The 18,730-nt window shown below is 44.0% G+C and overlaps 1 protein-coding gene across 1 annotated transcript in view; it reads right to left on the minus strand.

Annotated features, from left to right (window-relative positions):
- The window catches only part of SH3BGRL2 (SH3 domain binding glutamate rich protein like 2), a 28,864-nt gene extending 17,984 nt beyond the window's left edge, over positions 1-10,880 (minus strand). The window contains exon 1 of the mRNA XM_082218410.1: positions 10,624-10,880. Coding sequence (XP_082074536.1) covers positions 10,624-10,668 — 45 coding nt within the window. The 5' untranslated portion in view covers positions 10,669-10,880. The remainder of the gene's footprint in view (positions 1-10,623) is intronic.
- Between the last annotated feature and the right edge of the window lie 7,850 nt (positions 10,881-18,730).

Here is an 18,730-nt window from a genome sequence, read left to right on the forward strand (position 1 = left end):
GGAGTTATTGTAATGTTATACATATACATTATATTGCTCACATCTAGAATCACTGGTATGAGTTTGTGTTTTGCTTGCAAGATAACAGGTGCATCAGTCCTCCTCAAAAATACAGATGTGTATTTCCTCAATTTCAAAAAATGCAGGTTCACCAGATGACATCCAGAATGTTGACTATACTCAACATTAATTCCTTTAACCTAACATTCTGTTTTGTGAAAATTACATTTTTCTATGCTCAAACCTTAGCAAAAAAAGGGGTGTACAGACCATGGATTTGCTTGACTAGAAGACAACTCTTATTAAATATACCGTAACTGTGTTAACAAATGGGGGGGGATTATATTGTATTACATGTATGCAGTTAATTATATATAATTAAATGCATACACAATAATAATACACATACTCATACAATCCCTTTTTTCACTTGTTAGCACAATTATATTTAATAAGTGTTATCCTGTAGTCCAGTATTTCCTAAAATAGTGGGTTACCACACTACTTCATAAAATCATAGAACTGTAGAATTGTGGAGTTATTGAGACAGTGACACATAATAGCCACTTTTAATATCATTTTAACTATCAACTACAATCTTTGCCTGGGTTGTTTGCAAACGTTCTAATTGCTGTAAGGGGAGCAGTTCATTGACAGACTGTTGTGAAGAAGTACAACTTCTGCGAAGGAAACTTTGGCTAGGAAGGAAAACCTCACAGGAGATACACTACTGCATTTACAACAATGCCATGTGTTTTTCACTGTGCATCATGTTACACATATTATATACATCTATCTACTAGGAACAGATTGTCAATCTCAGCACCAGGAGGAGAGATGTAGTCAAGAACCAGCAATGCTGACCAAGTAAAAGAGAGGATTAGGAACGTAAGAGAGTTCAGGGTTGCTTCAAAAACTACAAGCATATGTTGTGTACACATCATCGTATTTTTTAAAAGGTGGCTATACAAGTCTACTCCACTACCTGTGGACAAAGGGAGGTGAAAAAGCTACATTTCCCTGCTGATGTGGGTAGTGTGTATACACCCCATGAAAGGAGTGCATTTGGTTGTTTCAAATTTGATGGTGTATGAGCGCCACAACCCCAGAGTTGGCCACGACTGGACCTAATGGTCAGGGGTCCCTTTACCTTTTACTCTCAATCCAGGATGCATAGAAGACTGAGAGACCCTAGAAGAAGGGTAGCTGAAGTAAAGGGAAGAGATAGGCCATGGGATGAAATATAGAGAACATATAGTAGGGAGATGAGGAAAATAATCTGCTGTTTACATGCAGTGGCAGGAAAGGGCCTCAGGACAAATGAGTCTAAAGAGACGAGGAAATAATAAATAATAATAAATAATAATAATAATAATAATAATAATAATAATAATAATTTTATTTATACTCCACCCATCTGGTGGATTAGTGGGAAAGATGGGCTAGGGAAAACTCTTGTGCAGAACTGTGTTCTTGGCAGGATGGGAACAGAGAGGCACAGCAGCTTTGGCAGAAGGTATCAAGGAGGCATGAAAGCCAATGGGACCATGAGAAACTAGACTGAATATCCTGTGTCAAACTAGCAAGCCAAATACTTGCAGGTCAGCTGCAAGTGCCTAGTTAATCCACATTAACATTCATATACAAGTAATTAATATACAGAGTGCACCTTTTGTTCCAGTGCCTTTAAAGTGACCAAAAGAATAAAACTGAAATGCATCATTCCAAACTTCTAATATAGGAAGGGGGGAGAGATTTACACTTGCTAAATGCTACACACACACACACACACACACACACACACACACACACACACATTTTGAATGTAAATGGGGAACGCTCAGCTCGGTGAATGCATTAATGCCAATGGACAAAGCAAAATGCAGTAACCTCTGAAATATGTTATTTGTCAGCTGGTTCACAAGCAGAGCTTACACTCCCCCTTTCAACAGAGACAATTAGCTCATCAACTGGTAGGGAACACAGGACTAGCATTTCTGCACGTCGGAGCAAATTTATTCAGCAGCTTAGCCCTAAAGCAGAATCAGCAGATAGATAACAAGAGTTGGCTAAACAAATGTCAATACCGCATTAAGCAGTTTAGAAGTAGGCACAAAAAATGTGCAGTCGCCAGACAGGTGTCAACAAGTTAAGATGGAAAACTTCCAGCCGTACATTCCCAAGAAGGGTTGCTTTATTTCCTTCACACTTCCAAAGAAGTAATGAGCAAGGACTTATAACTCCAGCAAAACTAATTTTATTCAGTGAAAGAACAGGCACCTACAAATCTAGAACTTCAAATGTGTATTCAACTAGCATGGAAATGAAGGGATGCTTTTTTAAATATTCCATTTAAGGGCTTGTCCACACTTCTGCTTGTCCTGTGTCTAGAAAGCATGGATCTGAAAGGTTTCCCCCCATAAAATACCTTAAAGTGATTTCATGGGGGTGGGGGGCTTTGGCATTTGAAAATGATTCTATATGGGGGGTGGGGGAGAATTGAAATCCAGTACAGCAGATGCAAACTAGGATAAAGATTTCTATTTAAGAGGCTTGATGGAAAAGGAAGGTCTTCAACAGATGCCAAAAGAGCAATAGAGATGGGACCTGTCTGATATATAACAGGAGGAAGTTCCAAAGGGTAGGAGCCACACTTAAGGCCCAATTCCTGTACAGTGCAGAACTGAGATGCTTTCTGTAGGAGACCCTCTTCAACAGAATGCCAAGATCAGTAGAGTACATCAGCATGAGCCCATCTTTTAGGCAGAAGATGCCTTCTCCAACTGCATTCATGTCTCACCATCAGAAGCAGGACAAAGCATTCCAATTGTCTGACATTGCCATTGCACTGAATGTTTTCTTTTTCAAACCCACAGAAAATGATCAAATTCAGATATTGTTTTTCAACAATGAAAGGCAATAACGGGGGGGGGGGGGGGATACAGAAGCAGCACACTTGATCCCAAAAAGCTTGTGTGGTAAAGTGGGTGGTACCTCTCCAAGCCAGATAGATGCTTGGCACTGCAATTTCTGACAGCGCAAATTGCCAAGAAGGAGATTCAGTTACCCGCCTTTCCCTCATCTTCCAAATAAGTGCTGCCAGAAATGAAATCACTCACCACATGATTAGTGAGGCACACTTGGAAATAAGAGAAACCTATTTTCTGTGGTAGCGGGGTTGGGAAAAGAAGTGGAAGAGAGGTTCTCAGAGGGGATGCATTTCATGTGCAGAAACAGCTTTTCATTGTTGCCGGCTTTGAGGAAAGGTCTGCATTTGATGCAATAAAAGATGAACCACTGCTGGACAAAATCAAGTCCAACATTTCATCAGCGTTATCAATGCCCATCCCATCTTAAAAGTTTTTTGCTCCATTGATTTTCTAATACAAAAAGCCACAGGCACAGATTAGCTACAATATATAATAATAATAATAATAATAATAATAATAATAATAATAATAATAATAAAAGAAATTTAAGCTGCAATCCTAAACACACACTTATTTGAGAGTCAAAATAAAAAAATTCCTTCCAGTAGCACCTTAAAGACCAACTAAGTTAGTTCTTGGTATGAGCTTTCGTGTGCATGCACACTTCTTCAGATACACTTCTTCAGTGTATCTGAAGAAGTGTGCATGCACACGAAAGCTCATACCAAGAACTAACTTAGTTGGTCTTTAATGTGCTACTGGAAGGAATTTTTTTTATTTTGACTATGGCAGACCAACACGGCTACCTATCTGTTATTTGAGAGTGTGAGGCTTGCACTCAGTGAATACAAGATCCATTGGGTCCTATTTCCAAGTAGCAAGTTCCAGAGATGTAGCTACATTGGTATTTTGTAAGGGGAAGGATGCCTTGAAGCAAACACATGGAATTTGCTGCAATCATCCAGATGTTGTGGGTCTCCAAATCCCATCTGCCCCATGTTCAGGGTTGGTGGGAACTGTTCTTCAACAGCATCTGGAGGGTCCTGGGTTCCTTATCCCACCTCAAAGGCTGACACACTGGTTATGGCATATAAGTGTGCGTGCTGGAGTGTATTTCATCAGATGCATGACGGCTTATACTAAAATAAATTGAGATGCTACAATACATTTTTTTGTTGGTTTTCCTAACAAGTAAACATGGATTCGATTGCTAATTTTCAGTACTCTCTCTCACACACACACAGCACTTCCTTGTGTACAAATTCCAGCAAAGGCATCCCATGCGTTTCAAAAGAATGGACAGAGCCACACAAACAAGCAGCAGAGGCACGTAACAGCAGCAATCAAGTGCCAAAGCAAGCCTGGGCTTGGCTTGGTTGGGGTTTCAAAACACATAAGAAGCCAATTTGAATACAGCAGGCACCCTACTGCAAAAGTTTAGCCCCCAACACATAAGGCAGAGGGCTCAAGGAAGTGTAAGGAGAGCATCCAGGAGACAGTGAGTTCACCCTTGCTCTTCCCCTTAGAATATAATTGAGGTTGGGAGGGATTAAATAAGGCTTGAGCCTCAGCAATGACATAGCCAAAGTGACTGGCAAATGGTGACTGTAGGGCATCATGGCAGCTTTCACTTAGGCCTCACCATCCAATCTAGCCACACATGTTCATTCACATTAGAATTACTGATGCCTCTTGGGATCACCTTGCTATGCACCCAAACCCCTCCGCTTCTCCTGGTCCAACAGCTGGAGATTACAACCGTAACACAAGTTGCTGGAAGGAAGAGGGGAGGGTGCCAGAAGGGCAATGACTTTCTGGGGTTGCTCCCCTCACCATCCTGTACAAGGACCATCAACAAGCACAGGGTCTTCAGCAAGCAAGGGAAGAACCCTCTGTCCCTGGATGCTAACACTTGAAGTACATTACAATGGGAAGGGTGGTAGGACCCTATCTGCTGACCATCACAGGAACAGAGACACAGCTGGAATTGTTACAGCCTTTATTAAACACCATCAGTGGTGGTGAATTGGGCAGCAGTGGCAATGGCTTCAGTGGAAGGCCTGGCCCTTGAGCAAAGCCTGCGAGGAGGAACCAAGTATTTGCATATGACAAAGGAAGTGGTAGATGGCTGCAGCAGTTATCCACTAAATCAGTGGTTTCCTCTCTTCCCTTGTTTACCCATGTGGGGTACTCTCTCCTGGGAACTCACTTTGTTGGAACAGAGTGGAGGCCGATCCTCTCGTGGCAGAGTACCTATCAGGGTTCTAGTAGGGGAAGAGTTAGCAATGTGCACAGAAAAGCCCCCTTGTTAGGTAATGTGCTCCTTTCTCCATAGTTCCCCTCCCCAAAAACCAGGACATTCCTTTGTGAGCTCTAGGTATGTGTGACTTGGAGCCAGAGATATATGGCCCCGGGATGCACTGCACCTTCTTATCTGATGTGTTATCTCCCTATGCAGGGTTCATATACAATTGGTGGTGTGATGCAACTGGGTGTTGAACAACACCTTATCTTTTGCTATGTTGTGCCAGTATGGCAAGACTTTTTTTTTGTTTCTCCCGCTCCCATTGAAGCCAATGGGAAGAAATTCCTGGTGTAAAAAGCTGCCAGCCAATGGGGGTAAAGTCGTGATCCTCCCCCATGATTCCACCCTGGTTTTGCCAGCCCTGTCAGCACCTCTTCACCAGCAGAATTGCACTGCTAATATATCATGGGAGTTCCACCTGCATATCTCAAGTTCTGCTGGAAAAACAAGGTTAGCACTTCTTGTACTCCAAGGTGCCCTAAGCAACCCATCTCTTACAGTACCCTAGGCTTTTACGCCATGCGTAACAGGGAGGCCTCCAGTCTGCAGGCCTAAATAGGCCCACGAGGCCAGTTCAGCCAAGCCATGCCTACCTGCCCACACCTGTCTTGTTATGATGCCCGATGTGGGGCAGGTAAGGGCAGGGTTTGGCTGACTGTGTGTTTGTAGGCACCTGTAAAGCCATTTTCTAAGCGCAGAGGGAGAGAGTATTTTGAGGAGTTTTCCTACAGCAAAAAAAAAAAAGGTCACTTGACATAATTGTGACATCAAGTGGTTGACAGGTGGGCAGCTCTACCCACCTGTCAAACTTGGCCTGTGGGAAGTAGAGGAGATAACAATCTGGTCCACTGGGCTATAAAAGATTCCCTACCTCTGTCATACACAGAAAGCATCTGCACCCTTTAAAAAAAAAAATGTGACAAAACCAAACGTTGGTGTTGCATTACTACAATATAAGCCAGCTGCTAATAACTGACAGTAATAATAGGAGGAAGGCTTCTATTATGAGTGTTCAATGACTGTACATTGTACAAGTGCCGAAAAGAATCTATGTTTACACAGCAGGCTCCTGACGTGGATAAATAATTGTTACTGGCCATTAGTACTTAGCCACTGAGCACTGCATATGCATCATGCTAAGCTGTATTAGGAGGTTCCACTTTCATTGTGCCGATGAAATGAACACAGATATTATACAGCTAAAGGTCTTCCAGCAGAAATGCATGGTCTACAGATGCAGTGTGTATATGTTTGTACAGAATGCAAAGTTCAGTACCAGCATTACTGAAGCACAATTCATTGCCATCACAGAGAAGCTCTCCAATAAGTCTGCTCAAGAACATATATGGATCAATAACTACAATCAGATTACCTTTTCAGATACCAGAATTAGCAGAATTACAGAAATCTGAATTACCAGTCCTAATAGATAAATGGATTACAAGATGAAATGGATACGCAGTTGTCTCTGGTTATATGAAAAAGCAATTACACCAAGGCAAAGATATAGGACATTTGAACCACTAACACAAAGCCAGAAGAAATATTGATTTTATTTTAGTACTGCTACATGACTGTGACAATTTATTTAATTTTTCAATGTGACAAAGTTTGCTTGGCCCTAGGACCTTTAAATTATCAAACTAATACCAAACTGGTGCTGTTGCAAGAATGCAGACTAAGATATACAAGCTAAGTTTACTTATTTATTAAATTTGTTAGTTGCTTTCTTTTGCTCAGGGGAACCAAAAACAACTTACAATCAAATAAACAAGCAAACAATAAACCCCACATAGATACATTAAAACTAAAAGGAAAGAGAAACACATTAAAAAATCTTACCCCATCCACTTCTAAAAAGCTATATGTAGTTAAATGCCAAAGGCCAGGCTATAGAGGAAAACTTTTGCCTGGCACCTAAATGAAGGCACCAGACAAACTTCCCTGGGGAGAGCATTCCACAAATGAAGAGCTACTGCAGAAAAGACCCGTTCTCATATTGCCATCCTCTGGACCTTCTGTGAAGAAGGCACATGAAGGAAGGCTTCAGATGATGGTCTCAGGGCCTGGGTCAGTTCATATGGGGAGAGGTGATCCTTAAGGTATTGCAGTCCAGGGCCTAAGTCCAACAATGAGTCCTGCAGCACCTTAGACACTAAAGCTTCAACCCAAACCTCTTTTGCACTGGGCTGGGGTGAATCACTTGACTGGCATAGATGCACACCAAATGGGCCAGCAGAAATACTGCCAGCAAGATCCTCGCCGTTTGTAGTCTGTGGAAAGCTTCAAAATGGGGCATTTCAGGGAGTGGTTGTACTATCCTGGAATCTGCTGGATCCCTGAAGCCCAACTGCTGTGCCAGCTCCAGGATAGCAAGGCCATTTACCTACGCTGCCTTTCACCTCTGCTAGCATGAGTGATGGGGCTGTGGATGAAGCGGTGGCTCCATCATGCCCTGTGGCTGCCCAGCCAACCAGGGACTGGATTTTCCTGACTGGAGTTAGTATTGCAGCCTTGCATTCTCTTACCTGATGTTAAGTCTCACTGAATTCATTAGGACTTACTAGTAGGTAAACATGGTTAGAATTATACAGTTAAGTCTTTAAGGTGCCACAAGACACTTTAATTTTTTTTTGCTGCTAACACAGAAACCTGAAAGCATTTCTTGAGCATTTAGGACTATTTTAAGATGGTGTGCAGAATAGGTTCCCACAGGTCATGGGCTAGGGAACTATGAACGAGGGCTGAAAGCTTGGATCAGTAGTTCATTCAGTTTAAGCAGTGGCGTAGCGTGGGTTCTCAGCACCCGGGGCAAGGCAAGTAATTTGCGCCCCTAACCCGTGGATTTTAGCACTCGAGTCTCTTCCGCGCCCCCCCAGATGTTGCGCCAGGTGCGGCAGGCCCCCCCCCGCACCCCCACGCTACGCCACTGCTCCCACCACAAGTCTTCAGGACAGCCATCCGAAGGCTGGCGCGGTGAGAAGGTCTCTCCGCCCCACCGCCAGGCTGGCAGTGGGGCGGAGAGAAGCGTGGCGGCGGGAGGAGGTCTCTCCGCCCCACCGCCAGGCTTCGGAGGAGCCTTCCGAAGGCTGGCGGTGGGGCGGAGAGACCTCCTCCCGCCGCCAGGCTTCGGAGCAGCCTTCCGCTTAATTCCCAGCAAGCAATTAGCAGGCTCGCTCCACCTCCTCCCGGCTTTGCTGCTGTTGCTGCGCGGCTCTTTTCCTCCACCAACGGCGCGCTGCGCCTTGGAGAGGTTCCCGCTTCCTCGAGGGGGGCCGGCCAAACGCGCCCCCCCAAATGTTGCGCACGGTGCGGACGGCACCCCTGGCACCCCCCACGCTACGCCACTGAGCTTAAGTAGTTCATAAGCATATTTACTGAGAAAGTCTTAGTGGCAAATGACACTGGTAGAGCATGAGACGCTTAATCTCAGGGTCATGGGAGCCCCTAGGGTTGGACTAGATGACCCTTGTAGTGCCTTCCAAACTCTACAATTATATGAAGTATGCATGCATAGGATTTGGGGTGGGGCGATTATGGCAGGGAACAACTTTAAAATTGAGACATCTGTAAGTTAGAAGTGACACTGTTCTATTATAGGTGGCTGTCTTCGTTCTTGTGTGTTACCATAATATGGATGAGGGGTGGGAATAGCAAACTTGGCCTTTCCTTCCAGCTAAAAGCTGCACCTCTTGCCTATTACACTGCAAGTCATGCTACACTTCCTTCAGTATTTCAAACTCAAAAGACACTTCCATTGAAGTTCCAGCAAAAACAAGCATACCTCACTGTAAACTGATTAAGCAGTTAAAAGGCAGGTTTTTAAGTCACCTAAAAATCTTCATATTAATTAAAGCCATCTACTACTGGTTAAGCAGCACATTTGTTCATCATGTGTCAATATTATTAATTAAATCTAACAGCGGGAGATAAGCTGTTAGGATCGCAGTGACTCAGACGTTAATATTTACCATACGTCTTTGACTTACACTAGTCTATATTTTATGGTACCGGGAAAGAAAACAAGTTTTTGTTCAACAGTTCAGCATGTGTCAGTATAAATTATATTTCAGCACAAACGTTTTGGTTCAGTTACGTAAATATTTTTTTTGCCTCTTCTGTCTCTTAATGTCTTCTATTACAATGCCTTAATGAAATTTGCCTTACTGCACATGATGATTATATGTTTACCCAGTAGTGCATTGTGGCATCAAGTTTCAATTTACGCCCAAATATGTGTGAATAGAACCACAGTCTAGATGTGCAGCAATCTGAGCAGATCCAACAGCCCCCCAAGCCATGCGAGATTATGTGCATCTCCCCTCCCCATCCCAAGTAGAGCATTCATCATCCTGTGCTGATTTTGAGGTGCTTTAATCCTTCCCCCTTTTTACTTAAAACCAACTGTCTCCCTGACCTTTTCACAAACAGAAGTCCAAAATCAGAAACCCAGATCGCCATACTACAACTACTACCACCAGTGGCGTAGCGTAGGTTGTCAGCACCCGGGGCAAGGCAAGTAATTTGCGCCCCCTAACCCGTGGATTTGCGCCCCCTAACCCTAGCCCCCAGATGTTGCACCCGGTGCGGCCCGCTCCCCCTGCATCCCCCACGCTACGCCACTGACTACCACCACATGGGGCCCCTCCAGGGCTGGAGGCCAAAGGGGACAACAATACTTCAGACCATAGAAGCAAACTCCTAGGGGCTGAGGTCCCTTTGCCAATTCCCCCCAAAATAAAATATCTGGACCCCCCCCCCAAGTTGATGGGCATTGCCATTCAAATAATATAGGTGCACGGCGTCATGTGATCGATTACGTGGGACGGGGCTTACCTGCCCTCCCCCAAAATATTTTATTCAAGTTTGCAACCCTGGTGCTGATTTTGAGGTGCTTGATGGGTTGGAAGGAGGAAGGATTCGTCTCCCTGGCCTTATTTTTGTAGGAAGGAAAGAAGCCCCGTTTATCAGAAACCCAGGCACCACGTCAGGAGGTCCTGCAGGGCTGGGTGCCAAAGGGGCCGCTAGAGCTCGGGGTGAGCCAAAGCAAGCGCCTTCTTCTCGGCCAGCCAGAGGTGAAACCGAGAGCTGTCCCTCCGCGGGGAGCGGCGCAGAAGCGTCCATAGGGCAACCCGAAATGCTCTCCATTCAATGGAACTGCTCCACCTCTGGGGTGACGAGACGGTTTTCTCGGGGATTCCCCCCCTCCCTCCTTCCGTTCACCTGCAGGGCGGCGGTTCTGGTGCGTCTGGGAACGCAGCGTCCCCCTTGGGACCAGCCGCCAGTCGCCCGCGGGGCTTTCCCCAAGGAAGTCCCCTCGGGAGCGCAGCGCAAGGCGGCTCCCGCCTGCCTTCCTTCGCCCTCCCTTTCCCCTTCTCCCCCACTCACCGTCACGGAGCCCGAGAGGGAAGCGACGAACACTCGGAGCACCATCTTCTCGCCCTGCCTACCTTCGCCTCTTGCCCGGGCGAAGACCCCTCTCTCTTGCCCCGGCGGCTTAGCGAGGGCAAGGTGAGGCGGGCGCAATTGCCCAGCCCGGGCTTCAGCCGCAGCCGCGCGCGCGCCCACACACAGCCCTGCTGAAGCGCAGCCCGAGCGCGCCCAGATAAGCAGGTTGTGGCTTCTGCTAGCGGCGGGATTCGGGAGATAAAAGCGAGCGAGCGAGCGAGCGGCAGGGAGGGGTTAAGGTGTGCGCGGGGATCTCTGGGAAATGGAGTCCTGTGACTGCCTGGAAACGCCCTTTCCCCACCCCACCCCAGTCGTGAAATGTTATGAGGTAGCTGTGTTGAGTCATTGCGTCATCGCTTCATTACTCAAAAGATTAGCAATTAAAACCAAGACAAGCCAGCGAGCAAAGGTTGGAGAGAGGTCTAACCCTATTCCATGTAAGAATCATCACATTGTTACCTTTTGCCTCGTTTTTAATTGACCCCTTTGACAGATTGTTTCCCAATCCTTTACACAGATGCAATTTATATATGCCTTCCAAACACCGTCTTGTTACCTGCCACTGCAGTCTCCAAGCTGTGTGAGATTCAGGGGTCAAGGCACTTGCACAGGGCTTGTGCTACCTTTGGAGATGAGGCATGGCAGAGACTGCGGTGTCTTTATGGTATGTGGTTTATTTACCCATATATACAACCTGAGCCTATGGTGGAGGGGCTTCCAGTGTTACACTCCAAGAAGGTAACTTTTCTCCCATTTCTGCAGCCTCCAATTCAAACTGCCAACCCACATTGTGCTCTGACTCCCCCTCTGCAGCCTGCTCCCTTTAACAGACTGCAACTTTTCTTCTCTACCTAACATCTGGGAAACTGCAATCCTGAACGCAACTTTTGCTAACACACAGCTAGAAGGCCACCTCTCTGCTGTACAGAGTCTCTGCTAATGGGTAATGGTACATATCCCTGCCTTTGTTTGCTTAACGACTCAGCCATCACCTGCCTTTGCATGTCCTATATCCAGAATATTGCAGTCGGCAGCAGTGTCTGGGCAGAAATCAGCAAAATGTCTGGGAAAATCTGGACAGCAGTAGTATCGTGTTTGCTGATTTTCCATTGGCCACTGTGTTCCTCCCTCTGCTCTGTCCCCTTTTTGCCCCTCCCCCAAGCTCACTGTTTGAAATATGGCAACCCTATATATGTCTTCCAAGCAACATATCTTCCAAGCAACATATTTAATGAATAATCTTTTATTCATTAAATATATGTATTTTCCCCACAATTGCAAAATTTGTGGGGAAAATACCTATTTAGCTCACCCATGTGGGGTATCTAATACAAGAATTGGCTGGATTCCTAGAATCAAAGCACAGAGCCAAACACACACTCCTGCAAGAGAGAGCCCCCAGCAGAATTTTAAAATCATAGAATCATGCAGCAGAATAAAGTGTGATGAATATAGGTTGTTAGACCTTTTAATATTATGTTTAGTCTGTTAGCAGAGCTTCTCCATTTCTACCCCTCTTAGTACTGAACAGACTACATACCTTTGTAAGTTTTAAAATGTTATACTTACAAAGTTCCAAGGGTCAGGGTTCATGCATTTATCCTGGCAGCAGCAAGTCAACAGAGGCAGAAATCCTGAGATACAAAATACAGTGCAATAGCTCTAAGCACATGCTCTGAGCCTGTAGCGAGCAAACTCAGGCTCATCCTACCTCAGTGAGGTTTCATGGTGAAAGAGAACAAGCAAAGAAGGAAAGTTAACTTCCTTCTAGGTGAGGGGCGTGACCAAGTTGAGTCTAGGAATACAATTCTGTGGTCTTAACCCCTTCATACTTTAACTAGCCCTACACTTGCTAGCTATGTTTGACTGCAATTTCCCACAAAATTAACCTCTGGCTTTGCCAATAAAAAGCCTGCCTGGTTTCTCTTTACTTCTACTGCCTGTCTAACCAGGAACAGCTGTGTTTTTGTTTTTAAGGAGTAGAACGTATCTGGGTTACAAGCCAGATTTTATGTTTTAAAAAATGGGGCACAGCCGTTACTTCTTCATCCGAGAAGAATCAGTTGATTTGAGAATCAGTGGAGACTATTTGTTTTTCCTATGTAGCCCATAAACAATCCAGAACAGTGGTCCTCAAAATTCGCCCCCCCCCCAGACCACTTGAAAACTGTTGAGGGTCTTGGTGGACCACTCAATTATTTTTCAGCCTCTTGTAACAATTGTAATGTGCTGTTCTAGGTGTGGGTTGATTTTTAATTGTATTTTTACAGACCTCCCATGAACTACCAGAATGTCTGTGGACCATGGTTTGGGAACCCCTGATTTAGACCTATTGCAGACATGTCCAACCGGCTGATCACCGGTTGATCCTGGTAGATTGCGGTCGATCATGGGATCCTTCTCGATCACTGTATTTTTAAAAAAGAGGAGTCACTGTCTCCACCCCCTGCCCCTCTTGCTCTGTCCCTCTGTTGCGTCAGGTTTCATGGTGAGCAATTTATGTTTTTATACCTTAAAAAAGGCTCAGCAACTCTTTGCAATCCTTCCGGGGAAAAACTCAGCAACTCTGGGAGTAGATCTCAGTCTCTTGGGAGTTGGATGTGCCTGATCCATTGCATATTTTTTTGGCCCCAAAGTGTACTTTTTGAGAAACTGGTTTCATTCTGATAATAAAAGTTCATTGCAGATTGATTCTGCCTTATTCCTCAGTGTGTCTATTTGGAAACAGATGAAAACAAATATAGGCAGTCCTGGCAATGTCGGGAATGTATTCATCCCTGCCCAATGATGTTGTGGGTGGATGTTTACCAAGATCACAATCACACTTCCTTCTTTGTTCACTTGGGGCGTATTCAGGGAAGAATCGGCATGGAGAACCTAGTCCAGGAGAGGGGTTTAAAATGTATATCAAGTAACCACCATTCTCTCTCTCTCCAGTGTGGTGTAGTGATTAAGAGCAGTAGACCTGTAATCTGGGGAACCGGGTTCGCGTCTCCGCTCCTCCACCTGCAGCTGCTGGGTGACCTTGGGCCAGTCACACTTCTTTGAAGTCTCTCAGCCCCACTCACCTCACAGAGTGTTTGTTGTGGGGGAGGAAGGGAAAGGAGAATGTTAGCCGCTTTGAGACTCCTTCGGGTAGTGATAAAGCAGGATATCAAATCCAAACTCCTCTTCTCTCTCTCTCTCTCCTGGATAACAGGATCTAGAATCAATCTAGACTGAAGCCAGCATGTTAAGGGAGAGCATGAACAATTTCAAACTGGAGGGGGGCAGTGTATTAGTGCATATTCAACTTTAGGGGTGATCTGCTATCCTGGAACTGAGCCTACAGGCTACAACCTCCAGCCTAATTTGTATACTTTTTGTTTTGTTTTCCCTCCCCTCTTCTCCTTTGTGTAACATATTGCTTGATTAACAAGTTCTAGAGAACTCAGAAAGCTTGCCACCGTTTTGTGAAATTTTAGTTGGCCCCAATAAAGATATTGTCCAGACCTATAGTTTGGAGGAGCTTGTCCTTTTTTCATTTTTAGCAGTACACTTCAGCCCTGTTTGGTTGTTACTGTTATGTAGGGCCAGGAGAAGTTAAACCTGTGCCCAATGAGGGCTTTAAGTTGTGCCAGGAGCCTCCATAGGAAGAAGAGGCTTCCCAACTGAGATGAGCATGAAGGGGGGGAAGCTATCTTTAGAAACAGATTACACAATAAAAGGGGGGAAAGAATCAGTCTAGCACCCCCAAAATAAATACCAAACTGCCTAAATAAATCCTACAACAGATTCATCACCAGTGGAAGGGTCTGCAGAGCAGAAAAGTTCACCTCTGTCAAACGCTGAAGGGCAGCTGTGGAGCTTTCTGTCACCTGCAGTATTCATAGCAATCAATAGACATATGTTGGGTGAAACAGATATCCTATGGATTGCCACTGTTAAAGGCCGTCAACAAATACCATCTGGAAGGAGCCTAGAAGGCCACATGCAGGCTGCAAGGAGGGCTAGAGAACAAAGGGAAGCCTGCATGTTTGGGTCAGAAATGTAACTCACCAACCATTCATTCTGCAGTCCAGTGCAAGCTAAGTAGAAGTTCAGACACAGGACAGAACTGCATGATGCCATTCCTAATATACAAAGTAATACAGAAAGACTCGTAAGGAACCAGTGTAATTAGAATTATATAACACAATTTAAAAGAGAGGGAATTATATAAACATGCTATTTAAAGCATTTTTTTTTTTTGTTTCCTTTTGCCATCAGGAAGCAGTTGATTTTGCATGATTTGTCTTCAAACCCAGTCCTTGCTCCAGTTTGACCCTGTTGCATTAAATGCAGTATAATTTCTGGACCTTCCTGATTTTCCAGACTGCACTCATAACCTATCATATTCTACTAACTTTTCCTCTTACTCAACATATCCTGTCTTGGCTCCCTCAGTGTCTCAGCAAATTTGTTTTTTACTAATCCTGAACAGTCCACATACTCCACCCCAGAGCTGCCAGATAATTCTACCCTGGCTCTTCGCAACAGACCAGGATTATCTCTCAAGTATGATTCTTTGCTAGGAAAACTACACTTCTTGTGTAACACAGGTTTTGATGTCAGGAACCGGCGGAGCTCTTGATGAGCGTGTGACGGAGACAGGGGGCCAGTCAGGCAAATGATGCAAGAGAGGGGGATAGCAGTATATGGGGTTGTGCTGCCTGCAAGTGGAGAAAGTAAGGGTCAGAGCTGTCAGAGACCAAGGTGGGCATGCAGGACAAGTCAGAGGCGGGAGAAAAGACTGTTCAGGTGAGGAATGGGCCAGTCGAATCCCCGCCACCCCCCACCCCAATGTCTCCTAGAACCAGAAGGGGCTTGAAGAGGAAAGAGCAGCCATGTCTTCCATATAAGAGAAGTCTCAGGTTGGGTGCATACATAGTTTGTTATGCCCCATCAGATGAAGATACATAAGATGGTGTGTGTGGTCCCACTGTTGCTGCAACTGCTCTGCAGGGCACAGACCTGGTCTAGAGACTAGAAGCATGTGCGCATATGCATGTGGGGCACCTTAGGAGCTACTGCTTTTGACAAGGAGGAATCACTACCAGTTGTGTGCCTTCCTTAGCTGGGGAAGCATGGCCATTGATCAGGGATGATGGCAGTTGTAGTTGAACATCTGGAGGGAACAATATTGGATGTACATCCAGACTGTTGCTGTTTTGTGGGTAAGATTCAATCACATAATCTGGAAAAGTGGATTTGGTACTTTTAAACAACAAACCTGCTTCCTCCGCCCTCCAGAAACTGACAAATCAAGATGAGTGTTGTGTTTGGTTGCTTGGTCTTTTTTACACTGAACTGTTTCTGTTGTTGCAACCTGCCCTGGGACCCTATAGTGAAGGTAAGGTAAGACATCAATGAACAAAAACAGGTGGTCTGGAAGCGGCCTTAGTGTCCAATTCTCTGTAAAGGCATTGGGCACTGCAGTCTCCTAGGAAGAAGTTAAGTGGAATTCAGTGGGGCTTACTTCTGTGTAGATATGTATGTGAGGGTTGCATTGTCTTAATGGTTGCAGCATGTTCATAATTACAGGTTTCTATGGAGTGGGAGACGGCATGTTTAGCTAGTTTGTTAGTTGCGCAGTTTTAGGTAAAGCCATTATTGTCCAACATATCCAAAACAAAGAAACTTCACATTAGCACAGGTTCAAACAATTAAAATACTAAAAATATTTAGTTACTTAGAAACATTCATCAGGCAGCAAAACAAAAACATGAAGCTGCAGCAATCAGTGGAGCAGCAAATAAAATCCAAGAACTACTTCAACAATGTTTAAAACCAGAAAACAAACTCTCTTTGCTTCAAAGAAATATCTAGTTAGAAGGCTCAAAATGTGTCAAATCTAGCTTCTACAACAGCTAGGTTGGGAGGGCATGTGTACATGTAGCAAGGAATCAGCAAATACTCATGCAAATAAAAAGTGATATTTGGAATGCATAAATTGAAGGTGAAGACACTTTTAACACATCTGGAGAACTGGAGTACTGGAAATAAATGTGTAATAAGAAATTTTGCTGCAGAATTTAAATATAATACTATATATTTGATGACACCCAAAAGGTAACAACTGCTTTTTCAAATAAGAGAACTCAAGGACCGTTCATAGGAACCACCCTGGACCCTGCAATCATTATCTGAGGCCCCTCTTCATGTGCCCCCTCCACAAGAGGTCCAGAGGGCGGCCACACAAGAACGGGCCTTTTCTGCAATGGCTCCCCACTTGTGGAGCCTCACCTGGTGCCTTCATTACATATCTTTAGGCACCAGGTGAAAAATGTTTCTCTTTAACCAGAGCTTCGTCTGATTAAAATTTTAATGGCTTTTTAAATGTGTTGGGGAGTTATTGGCTTCCTTATTTGTTTTATTATGTATTTTGTGTTCTCATTTTTGCATTTTTATGTTGTAAATCGCTCTGTAATGAAGGGAAGCATACAAATTTATTAAATAATAATAATAGAATACATAATACTTATTCAAAGTGTAAAACTAGCTCATGAAGTTAGTGAATTAAATACATTTTCTTAAGATTATGGTTCTTAATATAGCCTAAAAGAGGAAGATTTTTTAATAAAAACATTGTGAAAGAATGGGCTTCTATCACTAATACGAATTTTACTGGCAAACACAACCATGTTAGGTTTTCCTGCAGTTGAATTCCCAGCTAAATAATCATTGCCTGAGTCAGTGTTAAGGCTCCACTTAGAGGATTCATAGACAACTGCAGTGGTGTTCACAATGATTCTGTTGTTCTTTTAAACCAGGGAGGATACGTCTGTGAGTCCCCTCATTGCTACAAACTTAGGTGCAGAATTATATTCTTAATGGTCACTAGACTTAAGGAGAAAGGAAATGGTGGTTCAGAAAGTATATAGCTCAAGTCAGAAAGAGATAGGAAAGGACCTCTGTACCCCTTTTGTGGTTTAAAGTGTCAGACTACTTCTGGGGACATTGGGTTGAAATTCCCATTCAGCCATGAAGCTCACTATCCTGGGCTAATTACTGTCACCCTCAGCTACATCACAGGGTTGTTGTGAGGACAAAAATGTGGTAAAAGAACAGATAAATTTAACAGAAAACCTTGGAGAAGTAGGTTCAGCAGCCATGTGCAGACTTTTTATCTGTGTAATGAATTATTTGAGGGCAGGGTAAGAGAAGGAGGAGGTCAGGATCAAGCCTACTAACCCTATCCCATACTACGTTCAAAGTCTCATTGTCATAAGGGTCCTAAATGTCAACACATCGATATATGTAGGCTCTGTATGTGTGATTGATAATCCACTTTTTTCCAGGATACAAGTTGTACAATAAAAGCTCAATCAAATCATATAAAACCTCTGGGGTGACAAAATCTTGAGTGCAAGGGATGGAACCAAATGATGTGATCCCAACCCATCTTTCTTGTGTGTTGGTCAGACTAATCATGATCATGTTGATCTACATAGGTCTATTATCTAATTGGTAAGTTTTATTTTTACACATCAAAGTCAACACAATTAATACACAGTTTAAAGCCCTACTATAAAAAAAATAATCAATGACTCATTTTCCATAGCGTGGAATTCAACGAACTTTTACTCAGATTAGCCACGTTGAAATTAGTGGACCTAGCTTAGGCATGTTCACTAATTTTGATGGATTTACTTCGAATAAGTTATTGAATTCCACCCATTATGTATACTGCGTGCTACTGGTTTTTGTTCTCTAGTTGTCCAACATCTTAAATGCACTAAATAAAAGAAAACTTGAAGAGAGATCAAAATCAAAACCAGGACATGAAACAAAGTTATGATAGATGGATCTGAACCAGAGAATATCAGAACAAGAGATAGAGGCTGCCATTCAGAACATGCAACTGGGCAAATCTCCAGGACCAGATGGACTGACTTCTAGATATTACAAATCGTTGAAGGAATGGTTGACTCAACCACTAAAAGAAGTTTGCAATGAGATCCTTGAGGGAAAGAAGGCACCTGAATCGTGGAAAGAAGCATATATTTCACTCATACCAAAGACAGAG

The sequence above is a fragment of the Podarcis vaucheri genome (assembly GCF_965113315.1).
Source record: "Podarcis vaucheri genome assembly, chromosome: 3".
NCBI classification, from domain to species: Eukaryota; Metazoa; Chordata; class Lepidosauria; order Squamata; family Lacertidae; genus Podarcis; species Podarcis vaucheri.